This window comes from Cinclus cinclus, chromosome Z, assembly GCF_963662255.1.
Source record: "Cinclus cinclus chromosome Z, bCinCin1.1, whole genome shotgun sequence".
Lineage (NCBI taxonomy): Eukaryota > Metazoa > Chordata > Aves > Passeriformes > Cinclidae > Cinclus > Cinclus cinclus.
In genome coordinates this window covers 41,427,360-41,444,625 of record NC_085084.1, presented here as the reverse complement: position 1 = coordinate 41,444,625, position 17,266 = coordinate 41,427,360, and the positions used below count along the sequence as shown (strand labels likewise).

Sequence of the window (17,266 nt, the reverse complement as noted above, 5' to 3'; positions counted from 1 at the left end):
CTGCAACACTGTTATCTGATGAAAAGTTCAGCTTTCTCGGGGGATTTCCATGGGCCTGAGCTCTCCTGAGAGAGGAGATGATGAAATCGCCCCATTTGGACAAAGCCCTGTACACTTCTGTGTTTGATTGGTACTGAGGCCAGAGTGCCAATTTGGGTCTGATCTCCCATATCTCTCAAGTTAATATTCAGCTTTGAGCGGTCTGTAGTAATAATACATTTTATCTTCAGCATGCATTACAAGCACTTATTACCTAAATTTTACAACATTCCTGTGAGCTAAATAAATAAACAGCTGTCCTCATACTCAAACACAGTAGGATGTGGCAGATTTCAGTGCAGTCAGGATGCAATAAAAGCTGATGGCTTCTAAAAAAATGTTGGTGGTGAATCAAGTTCTTTTTTACACAGGCAAGAGGACAAAGCACTGCATGCCTGATTCTTCTGAAAATCCATGACAGTTCAATTTTTGGGCGGTCTTTCATGTTTGCTTTAAATATTGTGTGGTCATAAGATAAGTGAGTGCTAATAACAGGATCCTGACTAAAATGAAACAAAATATTCTGCCACCTCTTGCTGAATTTCTTTGCAGCTTCATTAAAAAGTGACGTTCTCCACTTCCAATCCCAGAGGTTTTTTGCTGTTGTTGTGTTTTATTGAGCAGTAGTTGTGAATTGTTTGAAATAAGTTTTTAGTTCACTTTATGGGTTTTATGCCTGTACTTTAATATATTTTGCTTTTAAAATTCTGGAAAAAACCCATTGCACTAAATGTAACAGCTGCAGAATTAAAAAAAATAGGCATAACCTTATGTGTTTACTGAGAGTCAATAATTAACAGACTTTGTTAAAGCTGTATATTGATTGGCCTGTGTATCAGGAGTTCTAGCTGATAAAAAATTGGTGTAGCTCTGAAAATTTAGTGGAATGCAGCTCATCCCATTCAAGCTGAAGATCTTGCCCTAGCTTTTTTTTTATGCTGACCTGGCAGCACTCTGTGTGCTATATGTGGGGGAGATTTATGCTGTTCTGGGACACACATCCTCTGTAAACAGCCAGTTTCCTTCCCTTTCTAATTTAGCTTTAGTTTTAAGAATGGTGCAATAAAAGACATTCAAAAAGGTTTTAAAGTGAGACCCTTTCCTGTGAATTTTGGTGTTCTGTGATGGTTTTTTTTCTCCTTCCTGAACCTTTCTGTTCTTCTAAACGTATTTTTAGAGGTACATACTACCTGAGGAAATATTTACATGTGTTTTTCTTGACATTGTCAGGTTTACATAACCACAGAGAGTGAGAACTTAATAAGCATAAACTATTGTACCTTTGGAGGTCTTTCTCTGCCTATTCTAACAGGTGCAGCTGAAACATAACTGGGCCATACCTGAGGCTGACTGAGCACAGATCTGTGCCAGAAGGAGATTTGCTGATGAAGCAAAGACAACTTACTGCAAAGATAGCAGTATCTGAAGTCTGAGTGCCTGTTCTGGATGGTGCCAGCCACCTCCTTAGGAAAGCAGCACTGCTGCCTACCCAAGAAAAAGCTGCTTCAGAACAATAGGGAGAAAAAAAAAAAGTTGTTTTGACACTTGAGACATGATGTGGACATGTAAGTCCATTGTCCCAACAATTGTCTTCACCTACCTGCTCTTTTTTCTTTTTTTTCATGTTTTCTCTGCTGCTACCTTAAAATGCAAGTAATTTTACCAGTGTATCCATAGAAATGATGCATAAGACCTCTCCAGCACTATCTACTCCATTTTCTGCAGGTTCTTGCAGTTCTTTGACTCTGTACACAGAATCAGGTTCCAGTGACTCTGGTACACAGAATCAGGTTCCTAAAGTACCAGGAGGGACTGTTCTTTTTTGTGCATAGAAGTAATCCAGTCCTGTGTGTAAAACAGAGTGGGTGCAAATGCTCCAGAGTGTATTATCAGACAGCAAGTTATGCCAGTACCAAAGGGAAGGACTGGTTAGTATATTGACAGTCCAGTAGAAAACTAGCTGGAAGGATGAGCTCCTGAAACTACTAAGGCAGGGTCTGTTGGGACCATCCTGATGTAGTGTAGTATAGTGTCACCCTTAAAACATGAGAGACATGATTTCCAGCCAAAACCTTATGTGAATTTGGGCAATCATTATCTACTAAGTATCTGTTTTTCAGTCTTTCCCAAAGATTAAGAAAGTTCTTCAACTATTTTGAAGTGCTGGTGCTCAACAGTCTGTAGTAATGAATGGCTTGAATGTTTGCAAAGGTTGCCCTAAACTAGGTGCAGAAAACAACCTTCTCTTTAGTGCTGAAGTTTGAGCGTTTTATTCCCTTCCATTGGACTTGAGAGTCAAAAGCAAACCCAAGCAAATATCCATAGGGATAACTTTGCAGGGACCAACTAAACTGGGAGCAATCATGGGAGGTTGAAATAATTTACATGTAGATAAGTTTTCAGTAGAAGTATATGGCATTCCTGGTGGAACTAAGTGCAGTATAATTATTGGCTTATTGTTTTTAATCTTCAGTATTTTTTGTTTTCACTCTTTGTTCTGAAGGTGGCTTATGCTGCAGTGTGCTAGATAAGGAGCATTAGGACTTGGCACTAACTTCAGAAGGGTCAGGTCTTCCTGAATGTAGAAAAAGTAAGAGCTACTATGATCTGCTGACTGCAGACTTGGTATCTTTCTAAACTTCAGAATGAGTCAAATGTCGGTCTGGTTCCCTGAATTTGTGACAAGTAAGAGGAACAGATATCTGGAAGGATGAGCCCTCACACCCAAGGGAGGGGTAGCTTTTTCTCTTCTCATCAGCCTTTCTGTGTAAGGAGGAACAAATACAAGTGCAGGACAGTCAGGGTGCTTTGATCCTGGAAAGCTCTGCCTGCTGTTTTGCCCATCATTACCCATGCCAGTTTCATGGGAGAAGCTCTTCAAACTGGATAGGTGGTGCTGTGATAATTTTCAAGTAGGAAGATACTGCTGAATTTATTCTGCCTGCTTGTTTTGGGGGTTCAGAATGATTCTCATGTGTCTTCTGGTTGCATTTGAACCAGCAGTCTCATGGATGCATGCTTACATAGCCAGCTTGTGAAAACACTTCTGCTGTTTGTAGTGGTCATTTGATTAAAATTTCCAGCCCTGCTTTTATGCTGTGATTGAAATTTCTACTAAATTTGCAGTTACTTGCTCAAGTACAGGGAAATCTGGACAGGGTCCTTCTTGGTCACAGCTTACTCTTTCAGCTTTGGCTTAGCTCTATGCATTTTTAATAGCACAGTGCCATTCCTTGCTTGCCATTAGAATCATGGTATGACTGGATGTGACCATGGCATATGGTTTTTCAGTCTCTCTATTGTTTGGAGTTTTTTAATACATTTTACCTTCTGAGTTGATGTTTTGAAACATTTAAAACCTGCATATTATCCAGGGCATAATATTCCTAATGCAGTGAAAATCCAGCCTTAACAGCAAAGTTTTGCTTTCTGCTTCTGTGGAAGAACACATCTTGGCCTTGAGCTGGCTTTGGCCTTTGGAGGGCCTTCTCCATAGTTTATACCATCCCTGAATGTGTTTGGCTTACCACTCCTGAAAATAATTTTGTTGCAATGAAGTATTTTATTTTGTCACATCTGTGGTCCATCATCTGTGTCTGACAAGCCAGTTCAGAGGCCAAGAAATTTGCAGTTTGTTCTTATTTTGTGAACATAAGCAGTAGAATTTTTAACTAGTTATAATGCCATGCAGTTTGGAGCTCTGCTCAGAATTTGCTTCTTAAAGCAATACAGTGACTGTTCTTAGGGTGTTTCCTTTAAGCCTGCTTAATTACTTTTTTTTTGCACTGTTGGAACTCTTTGTAATTTCTTTCTCCTTTTTTTTTAATTGGCAAGCTCTATTTCACAGTTGTCTGTGCAGATAACAGAACTTGCCTTGCAACAGGGAAAGTCACAAGAATATCTGTTCTGAGGCATAATGTGGGGCTTAGGGAGGTGCTTGGGTGTGCCTCTCCTTAGGCAGGAGCTCTGCAGGCTGTGTTTGCTGGCGGGGCTGTGTGACCAGCCTGAGGCTTTTGCCTATGTGTCTTGGCTTTCTTGGCAGAGCTGTTCTCTTGTCTTGCAGAAAGCAGCTGCACAGAGCGATGTATTAGCCTTGTGTTTGCTGCTGGCTGCCCACGCAGGGCAGAGGTGGGATCTCAGCTTAACGCACTCTGCATGCCTGGAGTCAGTCAGTGAATGCTAGCTGAGGACAGGTTTGTGTGTGCTTTAGTACATGCTGAGAGCTGTGCTTTCTGCCAGAGTAATTGTGGCAGACTATATTTAAAGCTCTTCTAAGAAAAATAATGTACTTAGAGAGGAACAGAGGTGGTCCCAATGTCAGAGTTCCAAGATGAGAGAGAAGACTTGGGCTGTTGCACAGCATTTCCATTTCTCTCAAGAGAGATGCTGGAGATGGATGGCAAACTTCCTCCTCTTTACTCATGTCACCATTTGGCATGGCAGATATATGAAGATGATGGCCCTAGTTAATGGGGTGTTCACTTTGGTATTATCTGGTGTCTGCAGAGTCAGATGTGTGATGGCTTCAGAGCAGAGAGCTGTAGCCTGCTGTAAAAACAGGTCAGGCCATGGCTGCAGAAGGAACAGCACTTTGAATGTGAGCAAATTAGGTATGTATTTTCACACTAGTCAGTCCTGCACAACAGGCCTGCTGAGCTGCTTGATTTCTTGTAAGCAAATCATGGTATGGCTGTCCAGCTTTTTCAGAGGACAGTTTGGCTCTTGCCAGCATTAATAGGCACATACACAGGCAGCTTTGAGACCTATTCTCACCTCATGGGGAAAGCTGCCCTAGAGGAAAAGAATAATTAAAACATAGTAACAGCTGAAAAAAAGAAGACCAAAAACCTTAAAAAAGTATTACTTTATTGTTATTTTTGGATGTGTTGTCCAAGGCTAGGAGTATAATGAAGGCAGGTAAAAACTTATTGCCTTGCCCAGCACTGTGAAAAGTTTGCTTTTCACAGTGTCAGTCAGGGTCATTGACTCAGTAGGGTACAATAGTATGGTTCACCATTAGGAATTGCTGTCTCCTCTGGATAATTGTCAGTTTACTTTGGGTGGTCATAAAGTTACGAGTCATTCACTCTTTGGTTCTCTGAAATTATTTGAGAGCCCACTTTTATTTTTATGGGAAGTACTTTCAGACGTCTTTTGTTAACCACAGTATGATTTATTGACACAATAATGTGATGCATGAGTGTGAAAATCAGTCCAGATGTTTAAGTGCACCTGTCATCTATTGAAGAGGAATAGTTCCCAGATAATGAAAAATTAATACAAACTTTCAATGTACAAGATAACTCTCTGGCAACATTTGATTTGTCTGCCCTGATCATCTCACCATATGAGGGTTTCCTGAAAGACAGGTTTCCAACCAGAATCTTTGTAGTGATCATGTGTGCTACCAGTAAATGCAGTCAGCTGCTGGAGCTTCTGCTCTTGGTCTCAGCTTCAGCATCTCCATGGGCTTATGCTGCCCAAATCTCCTGTTGCTGGAAGTATGATCAGTGAAGAAACAGTGCCCTGGGTGAAGGAGGCCTATGTGAACAGAGTGCCTTGTGACCTTGTTCTCCAGCCACACCTGGGCACAGTTTTGTACAGACTTGGCAGCCAGCTGTGCAATCAGACTGGGCCCTCCCTTCCTGTAAAAGTGCAGTTTTACCTGAATGGGGAACTGTGAATCTGAAGTCTTTGGACAGGGACAAGAAAATACCTTGTTTGCTTGCTTGACATTCGTCCTTGCTTTGCTCCTTCTGCTAATTGGTGAAGACAGGTGCTGAGCTGGGAACCTACTTCTCTTTTTTTTTTTTTTTGTCTCCTTTGGGCACTTGTGGAACCTTGCTGATTCTGAAGAATGAAGCTAAAGTGTCTCATGCCTCACTCTATCTCACAGTTTCATTTTGCTGTGATGCCTTAGTAGTTGTTACAAAAATGATTGGGTTGCCCTATGAGCACTCTCTGTGGTAAGAAATAAGGGTCAGAATTTAATAGCAATTTCTGTTTTGTGTTGGTACTTGGCTGTGATGAGCACAGGCTTAGCCGAAGGCTATCAAGTCTCCCCAACTGCAGTGGATGTAAAGAAAGTCATGTAATTGTTTTCACGCTTCCATTTTTAATCAGTAGAGGGAAATCTCTTGATGACAAAAAGCTATGTCCATAGATCAGACATACTACCCTGCTTTCCTCTTAGCTGATGAATTAATTTAAGACATGAAGCTCCTTCTCCCCTTCCCCTTATTTGTGTCTTACAGAGAGTTAAGGTATATGAAGCTGCAAAGTAGATCTGACTGTCACAGTGTTTTCATGGAGCAAGTTAGCTTCAAAGTGGTTGAAAACCTGGTATATTGCAGATTATGGGCAGAAGCCCCACAAATTATAATCAGAGACCTGGTGAGCTTTGTACTCTACAGTGGATTGAGATAAGGTTGAATATCATTTGCATGCCTTTTATTTTTAGAATGCAGTGTATCAGGATATGAAAAACATAGCCACAGCTTCCATGGGGTTCTGTTTTCACACCCTGCTGTTTAATTTTAAAAGACACTGCACCTCTAAGTTTCCAGGGGAAGGTAAGAGACCTCTGTGCCTCTCAGTGAAGGAAGAAAGAATGGCAGAGAAGTTTGAGAAGAGTCCTGTAACCTGCCCCTAGAAGCTTTTCATTTTTCACTTGTCTGTGGATCTTCCCAGTACTGCTGGAAATTGTCACTGCTTACTATGGGACATGTTATGGTCATACTGGTAGTAAGATGAGAAAATTTATACTGATTCCAAACCATGGCTTCTCTTGCAAACTTAAAAAAATAACTGGGGATGCGTTTCTATAATGAGGAAACTAAAAACCTGTGGCTTTTGGACCACAGATACTTCCTTCACTGCAAAATAAGTGTTCAGATCTGGTCTGCATGGAACAGAGACCCCCCACATAGCACTAATTTTATGATGCATATTTTTATTTTGATGTTCGTTTTAATCAGTAAATATAGCAAGCATAGAGGTTGTTTTTCTTCACTAATTCACATGGTTGTCTTGAGCTCTTCGAATACATCTTGGCTTGGGTTTTTGGGGTTTTTTTTTTGTTTTTTTGTGGTTTTTTTTGTTTGTTTGTTTTTTTGTTGTTGTTTTTTGTTGTTGTTGTGGGGTTTTTTTTTGTCACAAAGATTTCATTCTTAAGCAACAGCTGACTGGCCTGCCACTCTGCCCAGGCATGAAGGTTCTGGAAAAGGTTAAGTTGTCATTAAAACGTAGATCTTAGAATGTAATACAGTGTTGCAGTGTTCTGCAATAGGAAAATCTGAGAGTTTCTGGTTTTGATGCCCAGAATGCAGCCCCCAATGTTTGTTTGAACTGTGTGGAAATGAAGGATAGCTGTGCTTTTTGTGAAAACCATCTCCGTGAAATGCTGCCATGTGTGATTGTCTAATCTTGACTGGTGACTTCAGCGAGGAAGGGACATTTTGTGGTTAAGGCACAAGAATTCTGGATCTGAGAGTTCAGTTGTGCTGGAAGCTTCCTTATGTGACCATACAAAGGATCTTTCTCCCTGTCCCACGTGGGTATGGACATCTCTTCTGCTTGTTTTGTGTGGATGGGGATGATCTCCTGCTGCATTGCCATACTCTGCCCAAACTGGAGCTAATTACAACTGGAGGCATTTCAGCCCTGCCAGACCTGTCAGTTTTGGGGGTTACTTTTGTGGTTTATAAGCAGTAGTATCCATTCTCTGCTGTTGTTCCCTTGATGTCAGGACTGAAACTGCAAATGTAGTCTGCTGTGGAGAAAAGCTCTCTCAGAATTGTTTCTGCTGACTGTCCCATCACTGGATCAGCAAGATGGTTCACATCAGATTTGACAGTCTTTGAGTCTGTTTGCTCAGTCTGACCTCAGGTTTATCTCCCCATTTGTGCCTAGGGCTTGGTTTGCTTGCTGGGGCCTGTGTTTTCAGCTGGGGTGAGGGAACCTGCAGGGCTGCGGCTCCCTCGGCTTTCTGTGGAAGATGAAGGGGGAAGGGCAAGGAGCGGCTGCATGTCCATGTCGAAGGACACTTTGGAGAGGCTGGTCTCCAGTGTGCTGCCTGGCATTGTTCTATGCCCACCAGCTTGCAGAGGCTGACTGTAACAATGCTCTTGGCCATTCTCGAGCAAGAGGGGAGACACACAAGTTATATCGTGTTTTAGCTGACGTTTTGTCTCATGTATTTGAGTAACTTGATAGTGTATCTAAAATTTTATGGCAGGAACATATTGAAGTAGTAGGCCTGTGGTGGTAAAATGTGTTCTTTGAGTCCAAGTGTTTGCATTATTAAGTAACCTTGGTACTAGACTTCAGAAGACTTGCCTGTTTCTTTTGCTTTCTGTTTTTGGAGAGGTTTTTCTAAGTAATGCTCTTTTATTTCCTTAGGCCCTAGTGGGCAAGCAGTCGTCTTGGATGTGAATAGCTGTTTTCAAAAGGAAACCTCTGTTAACTTTTAACTTTTTAAGGTATCCAGAGAGAATTAGATGCATTGTAGTGTTTGGTGCTTTCTGTGGTTTCATATGCAAGCTGTTGCGCGTGCCTCCATGGTCGAGAGGGATTGCATAAGACACTGACGCACAAGTCCTAGAAGTAGGACCAGATGGGGTGGGGGACAAAATGCATGGTACAAAAGGCTGACTTTGTGCTTAGGGCATGGCAGCCAGGACCGTGGTGTTGGGATTCAGTCCCTTGGTTTTGCACAGCTTTCAGGTGTGGTCTTGGGTAGTGGTCACAGCTTCATGATCAGCGCTTTGGGAACCAAACACTGCCACACAGTTCTGGTAACCTTGTTCTCTTTCCTTCCTGGTTTACTCCAAATGATGATGAAAAGTCATTGTTTGTAGGAATTCCTTGGAAGGCAGCATTGATTTTCAGTAAATTCTAGTGCTAAGCAAGTCTGGCTATGCTTGGCATGACAAAAAAGGCAGGGGATGAATGCTCTGCTAATGCTGGGCTGGTTAATTACAGCTGTGGAAGATGGTGGCTCTTTGTTACTACCCCTCATGATTACAGGCAGGTCAGCAGGAATCTCAGTGTAGTTCAGGTTGCATTCCTGCAATTGTCTGTGGAATATCTCTCTGACTAAGAAAATCATGCCTCCATGTGGTGAAAAACCTCCAAGCCAAACCCATATAAAACAGGCTAGCCAAACCAAAAAGCAACACATCACTGAGGAAGCAGAAAAGTGGAAGAATTATTTCTTTGCTGCCTTTTTTTTTTTCCCATGTGGCCCTTTAAGTGAAGCTTGAAAGATATTTTAAGTAGGGGCAGATTCAATGAAAAAGCTTACAAACATCTGATCTCTGCATGCCAGTGTCCCTTTGTCCATCTGACTTTCTGAACAGTTGATGATCTCACCAAAAAATAAACAAGCTGCAGAAGTGTTTAGGGAGTTTGGCACATGTAGGACGTATCCAAGGAATCAGGGTGGGGGAAGTTCTTCCTCCACTTGCAGTGAAGCAGGGTGCTTTAGCCTCTGCTGGAAAGAAAAGGACGGATTTATGTGGTTGCCAGAGCCAGATCTTTTCCCCGGGCAGGGAGTGGGGTGATGGTGGATTTTGCTAGCGGGGTTCGAGTGGGGCGTTTGCACGGCGTGCTCAAAGCCAGCATATCCACGAGTGGTCCTGCTGAGTGGGAGAGAGGAGGGCGAGGGAGAAACTTTTGCCCCAGAGTAACCTCCGCGTTGCCTCAGCTGAGGCGGGTGATTTACTTCTTCGTGTGGAACAAAAAGGCAACGGGGAATTTGTAACTGGATATGTAGATGAGGGAGCAATGACCGTCAGTAACCCCGTGTGCTTGGTGCGGCTGGAGCGGAGCGCCTGGTTCCTTCCTCCCCGAGCCGGCTCCTCCGCCTGCAGCGCGCTGTGAGCCGCAAGGGCCACCCCGAGTGCCGAATGGGGCCCATCCGTGACAATGACACCTGCCCGAGATAAGACAAGCCCACCCCCTACTAAACAAAAGCAAAAAAATAATTTAAAAAAAAAAAAATCCGCCAAAAACTCCTGCATGAGAGGTGGGGGAAAAGGCTGTTACAGCTGTCCCCTGTAGAAGAGGGAGGTACAAGCCCCTCGTTCTTCTAGGTCATTACTTTCTCTTAAGAGCTCATTGTTTTCCCCTGTTTGCTCTGGGTTGCAGCATCTGGAAGTTTTCCTGAACCAGAAAATACAGCATGATGCCTAGCTAGTTGTCTTACTTTGATCTGGAAATCTTTACTCTGGCAAATCCTATAGGACTTGGGTCTCTCACCTCCACCTGGCATCGGTGCTTTGTTCATCACTTCTTGTTTAAGCACTGTGGTGATACAATTCTCCTCTCTGTCTCTCAAATAAAATAGCAATAACAAAAACCAAAACTAAACACTGCTTCCCCTCCCTCAAAAAAAAAAAAAAAAAAGCTTAACCAAACCACAAAGCAAAACCAACAAACAAAATTTAAAAAGCAAAAAAAGACCACCCCCAAAAAAAAACAAAACCGCAAAAAACCCGCAAAAAAACCCAAACCTACACACAAAACCCAAGAAAACTGTGCAAAACAGTGTCAGCTGTGAGACTCAGCTTCTGAATATCCAGTTTTGTGGACTTTAATAGTGTGCTTGGATTATAAATTCGAGATGGTTCTCCTCTTCTGCAGTGTAGGTACAAATTTGTTTTAAAGTCTAGCTGAAATACCAATAGCTTGAGAAGGTGAAGCACTTGGGAAAGAAAATGGAAACAATGCTGCTAAGTTGTTTCCTGTATCTGCATGCAATTCTGTATCATACCTGTGTGTCTGCATATGTCAGAGTTTGAAATTAGAGTACATCAGCTGTTAACATAATTAAGTAAAGACTAGTAAATCCCTCAGTGATCAAATGTACCAGTTCAGTCCCATGTTCAGTAACAACACAGGGATTAAGTGCTAATGCTGTGTAGGTTTCAGATCCGGGGAGCAACTTGGTGTGCCTTGATTCTGTGTATGTATGAGCAAATTGACCTGAAGTAATTAAGCTAATGGAAGTAGGTTTTGAAGGTGGATTACTTTTTCTGTTGTTGGTTTGGGGTTTTTTTGAGATCAAGACATCAGATTGACATTTCTGAAGCCTGCCAGCTTTCAGAGCACTTCACCAACAGCTACTCTTCCTTTTGGGCTATGGTTTGTGTAATACCCTCTCCTCCATTTGTCAGCTTGACTTTTCTTGTTCAGTGCTCTCACACGAGTTTCCTTCTGGCTTTGCTGTGACCAGAATTTTGGTTGTTTTGTCATTTTCCAGAGTTGAAACTTCGGGATTTCCTGATTGACAATGAGACGTTCTCTGACTTCCTCCATCATAATGTGTCCATGCCATCATCTGCAGTAGAGGAGCTACTGGATGCAGGGGTCGACCTCCAGCAGGTGAAGAGTACTTTCAACTCCTAACATAATACTTGTCTATTGTTTGTTTAGCTGTAGTGCCAAGATCATAGTGCTGGACCCCTTAGTGCTGGGTGCTGTAGAAACATAGAGGAAAATGTATTCCCTGCTTTTCTCTTCCCTCTTGCCCTCAATTTACTGTCTTATTTGATTTTAAGTTGTAAAAGGACACTGGGAACCCATGAGCAAATGTTTCAACCTGCATAAGAAAATAGCCTCAGGCTAAACTGCATTTCTTCCTTCCTCTCTCTCTCTCTTTTTTTTTTTTTTCTTTTTTTTTTTTTTTTAAGTAAAACATTAATTAAGCTGCTAGTGCTATTCTAACTGTGTTCAGTCACTCAGCTTGGACTGGAGCAGGGTTTCTAGGTCTTGCTCTGCCTTATGTTCCTGTGTAGCAGAAGGAGCTCTACTTTTAGGTTTGTGGCTAAGGCATCAAGACAGACACATTGTAAATGATGTAGTACAAGAGTCCAGCTGTCCTGAGTGCTCCATGATTGCAGTCATAAACATAGCTGGTGGTGGCAGTGGGCTAGAACCCTGTCTTGCAATGGCTGTCTGTCATTGTCAAGCTTATAACATGCTTTTTGTAGGCTTGATGAATTAGTCCAGCAGCATCCTTTCTAACATAGAAGTCAGAGCAGACTTCAAAGGAAGACCCAGGGTTCTCTTGAAAGAATGCAAAATATGGTATACAAAAGGAGGAGGAAATCCGTTTTGATCCTTGGCTCCATATCAGATTTTTTTCATTGAAGTGGTATGGATTAATTGTCCTTTTAGTCTTTGTTTTCCTCTAGTTACAGTTGCTGTTCCTCTTTGCACACATTGTCTTGTTCTTCAGTGAATGCTTTCAATTCTTTCTGTTTTAGTGCAGTTTGATAAGTTATCCTACAAGTTAAGGATTCATTCTACTAAAAATTGTAAAGCAGATAAAAAATTCTTACCCATTTTAGGCTGCAAGTTTTGTTTTACTTGAAACTAATTGGATTAAGACGGAATCATGCTACAGATGATTTTGGGAGGGTAGCTGGAAGACTGCAGCTACAGCATTCTTGTCATTCTCCCTAAGTTAGTGGAGAGGCAGAAGGATTTTCAAACAGGCAAAAGACCTCACCATACGTTGTGTGACTGCCATACTGTATTGGTCATATATGGAAATAGAAGGAGGAAAAAAACTTAGCTTTTATCTACATAATGTGTCTGAAGGGTGGTGAAAGGCTGTCACCTAGTTCTTCCTTGAATGCTTCAGGCTATGCTCTTGTGTGATTCTTGAGCTGATTCTTCTGAAGGACATTAAAATGTGGAGCAGAACAGTAGCCCATCAAATTTTCTTTGAGCACTTTTCTAATACAGATAGTAAATAGTGATGAAGACCTCTCCCTTCCTGCAGAATGACTTTATCTGATTCACAGAATGGACGTCTTTGATTTTGCTGGAGATTTGGTTTGGAGATCTGACCTCACTGCTGAGCTGACTAGTGACTTCAGTATTAATAGGCAGTATTTGTTAGGTCTCTGAGTGAGTGGGTTGCAGCTTCATTCAGGAGTCATACAGTAAAAGGGCCTATCCAGAGTATGCCAACCTTTCACAGCAAATAGAGCCTTCCTCTGTAGTCTGTTGGTGCCCTGTTGTTCAGTGAGGCTGGAAGTTATGATATGCAATCAAGTAAGGAACTGAAGTTGCCAAGGAGATGGGACTGTTCATTGGTGTTACTGTAATGGCAGCACTCCAGCAGGGTTGTGTATCCAGCATACTGAAATTAGTGCAAACAAGTAAAAGCAACCAAAGCCTTGTCTGGATGGGCATGTTGCTTCCTGGGACTGAGTGGCTCAGCCTTGTGTTTTTCCAGTCTTGGCAGGTGTGCTCAGAAGGGTGTGGGATTTGGAAGGTGCCTGGGTCAGCAGTGGGCAGGAAGCTATGTAATCAAGTCTGGTATGTTGCTGTTGTCCAGGTGTGGCCAGACAGCTCTAAGGTGGCTTGGAGGTGGGAATAGGTCCTGTCCCTCTGAAAAGCTGAAGGGACAATAAGGTCCTGGGCCAGTGCTGAAGCATGATGCATTGAATAGCAGTGAGGAGTAAATAGTAATGGCCAGTGCGTATTCTGCTTGGAACAAATCTCTGTTCATGAAGCGGGAAAAGTCCCAAGGAGAGAATTATATGACATGTAAGGACAGACAAATTACCTATGACTACTCTCAGGCATGACCCTGGCACTTTGAGAGTCCTTAGGGGATTAAACCTGTCATTTAGGATGTATTTTTGCCTGCTGAAGATTCCATGGGTTCAGATGGATGCAAGTGGTTACAGAACTTGCTGACTTGGTGAGACTGGGTGTTTCAGTCTTGGATGGATAGGTAGAGTGTCTCTTCTAAGATTTCATGCTATGGACCTCATTGCTTGAACAGGGAAGCTTTTCTCCAAAAGAGAATTAAAATCTGGGTGAAAAAGGTGGACATTTTCAGGATGGTGGAAGGCTGGTCACCTTCACTTTTTTGTGAGTGATCACTGAGGCACTGGGACATGTTGGTTTTTCTATATGTCCACTCAGGGAAGCTTGTTCTGGGAGTGTTATTTCAGCGACCCACAGAAACCTCCTTTTCAGCATGGCTATAACACTAGTATTAGTATCTCTGCTGGCAAGAAGAAAAAGCACCCCGAATTTTCAAAAGGCCAGTCTTTTTGACTTGAGAGAGAGATGTGAGAGCTGTGTGGCATTGAAAAATCATATTTTTGGCATATGGAGACCAAAGTTAAAGGTTTGCATAAGTATTACATTAAAAATCTCTCTCCTGTCAGTTCCATTTTCTTGTTTCCTGAACATAACACACTTTTCTCCCTTGATTGTGCATACCCCTTTGGTTTTGACAGTCAAAAATTTCAGACTTACCAGCCTGGTTCAGAAGCTGCTAACTCTACTGGAATGTAGATCAATCCTCTTTAGTTGTTGTTTTAAGTTGGGCAATACACTCTGGGTCTTATGAAAGGACAGAAAGAAGAAATTAAGTCTATGGCTTTTGTTACCTGTGCATTTACAGTAAAATGGTTCCATCTGTCTAGCCCCAAGGCAAACAAAAGTTTCTTTCCAATAATAGACTCTGGATTTTTCCTTGTTTATCACCTTTGAGAAGTATACAGCTTTTTGCCATGGACTCTTGCTCAGCAAATATGACATTGATAACTGACCTTATTAAAAGAATTTGTTTATCAGACCTGAAGCATTCTGGTGATTACTCAGAGGGATTTTATCAATTTTGTTTATAAGATGATTGCATGTGGATTAGGAAACATTATTGACAAGGAAACCATTACCTTAAGAAAAATATGCCTTTGAGGGAAGACTCTAGGATCTTATCTCATTTGTTCCTGCAAGTAAGATAACTTTTTTTTGCTGATACATTATCTGCTCAACAACACTGCAAAATGTGTGTCTCAGCAGTTAGTGAGTAGATACTTCAGACTTAAGGGAGATGATTCTAAATCATTACTGCCTAGAAAATGTGGATGGCAGATACGTCTAAGTAGTTTGGAACATAGGTCTTTTGCCCTTCACATAGATTTGCCAGACTTGTGTCTGGTCACAAGCCTTGTTTTTCTCTGTGGCCCAGTTCCCAGAAGACTGAATGTTAGGCAATGCATGTACTGTTGGTTGGAGGAAATGGGTACTGTGGAGGATGGGATCACTGCTGCTTTGTGCATATTTGCAGGGAAGTGAAGAGAGACCTGCCTCCCCCAGGACTTCTCTCCCATGTTCTCAGCAGGAGGGGTTTTTCTTGGAACTGAGTTGCGTATGAATTAGGGCTGCTCAACCTGTGGAGAAGAATGCCCCCTCACCTCTGTCTGGAAATGTTGTGAATGTTTTGCTTTGAGCAATAACCAGTGTTTTTGTTGGAGCCTTAGATGAAGGCAGACTTACGTGCTTTTCCCACTTGAACAGGTCCTTGTATCTGGTTATCGAATGCGACTGCGAGATCTCTGCAATAGCTCCGCATCACCTGAATTTCTTACAATCCAGAATCAGACAGCAGTCATGGACTCTGAAGCCTTCATTTGCAGCTTGTCAAGGGAAAAACTCCATGCAGCTGAGCAAGCTTTCCGTGCTAATCTGAATCCTCTGAAGCCTCTTCAGGTGAGTTCACTGGCTGCACCAGTGAGAATCTGTCATTGACACAGTGACCCTTTGCCATGTCTTTCAATCTAGGAGCTCATCCCTGGATTTCCAGAACTGCTTAGAGGCAGTTAAAAAGAATAAATATGGTAGGTTTTTATCACAGGAGCATGAGCAGCATTGCTTCTTCCTGTCATTCATACCCTTCCTGTTCAGTCTGCTACTTGCAGAGCCTAAGTGTATGTGTGGTGTGCAGCTGAGTTTTCAAGAGGAAAGTCTGTATACTGCACAATAACAAGGCTCTTGATTGTCCCTGTGTTTTAGTCAAATGCTGTATTTTGGCTGGAATGAGCCCAGATATAAGCCTGGCTTGTGCTGAGTGCTAAAACCACCACCCTCTGCCCTTAGCATGGGGCCACCAAGTACAGAAGTTTCTAGCCACTGACAGGCCACAACCTTTAAGCAGGTTTAAATCATATGAAGTACAGTCAAGTTTTTAAGTCCTGTTTCAAAAAATAAACCAATGGAATGCGTATTGGAGGAAGAATTCATTGAACTTCAAGAAAATACATTATTTACAGGGTGCCTGGAGACTAGAGCAGACTAGGATCTAGGAAAATCCACTGACGTTTTGCTATAGATCTGCAATATCTGTTAAAATATGGAAGTTTGAGGAATTCAGTGCTGGAAATGACAGCACAGTGAAGAAAAGACCACAGAACCAACTCTGTTACCCATTAAAATACTCTGTTTTCTGCTGTGAGTTTTCAGATTTGATGAACCTTTCAGTACTCAGTCATGTACCACTTGCTTGGCTTTCTCCCCAGTCAAAGGTCAATATCAAGTATTGGAATCATATTACTCTACTGCACACTATGTAGTGGTCAGTGACTTCATCTCTCCACAGCTTATCTTCTGTTTTCCACATGTCCTCCATCTGCACTTTGCCTTTCCTGCTGGAAGAGCAAGACAGCCCATAAGCACCAAGAGATGGGGCAACAGCACTAAAATTGTAACATAGATGGGCTGTTAGGAGAGGAATGGCTATGATTTGATTCTTGTCTTCAATTGTATGTGTATGTGGACATTTATACATATTTTACTTTAAGCCATTCAAAGATGCTAGAATTTTGGGGTCTGAGGGGGTTGAAAATTGCCAGCTGTTGTACCACTCAGAATTGGTTTTCTTGGCCCTATGGAGATTCAGTCTTGCTTTTCTTGTTTATGGAAGCTTCTGCAGCTTGGCTGGAAGGAGCAGGTACTGAGTGTCTGTGTTCTTAGGTCTATATTGTTTGCTGGTGAAAGGGAACACTCATAAGCACCTCTGTGCCTCTTGGCAACAGCAGTATAGATTTAAAACATTATGTGCACTTTCAGGGGGCTTCTGTGAAGTTGGCTCATGATATTGTCTTCAAGGGCAAAAAAAGCTGAAGTCCAGAAGCCAGCAGTTCTAAATCTGCAGTGCACTGTTGTCTGGTAAAGATCCACAGTTCTACTCAGAAATGTGTCATGGTGTACCCTGTAGTTAAGCTGCTGTGATGCATCAGTGAGTGAAACAGAAAACTAACTGGCTTCATTGTGGCCTGGCAAAATGGATAAATTAACTATAGGATCACAACCAACACATTTGAAGCTTAGTGTCTTTAGAGGCTAAAAAGTGCCCTGACCTGCAGTAACATCTTTGAACAAAGAGAGAGCTTTCTGCTCATGAACAAAGGAGGCT

The 17,266-nt window shown here is 42.1% G+C and overlaps 1 protein-coding gene across 2 annotated transcripts in view; it reads left to right on the top strand.

The window, feature by feature from the left end:
* The window catches only part of ABCA1 (ATP binding cassette subfamily A member 1), a 91,291-nt gene that overhangs the window by 32,342 nt on the left and 41,683 nt on the right, over nt 1–17,266 (top strand). For both annotated transcript variants that reach the window (XM_062513644.1, XM_062513645.1), the window contains 2 exons: nt 11,303–11,424; nt 15,373–15,564. In XM_062513644.1, coding sequence (XP_062369628.1) covers nt 11,303–11,424; nt 15,373–15,564 — 314 coding nt within the window. The remainder of the gene's footprint in view (nt 1–11,302; nt 11,425–15,372; nt 15,565–17,266) is intronic.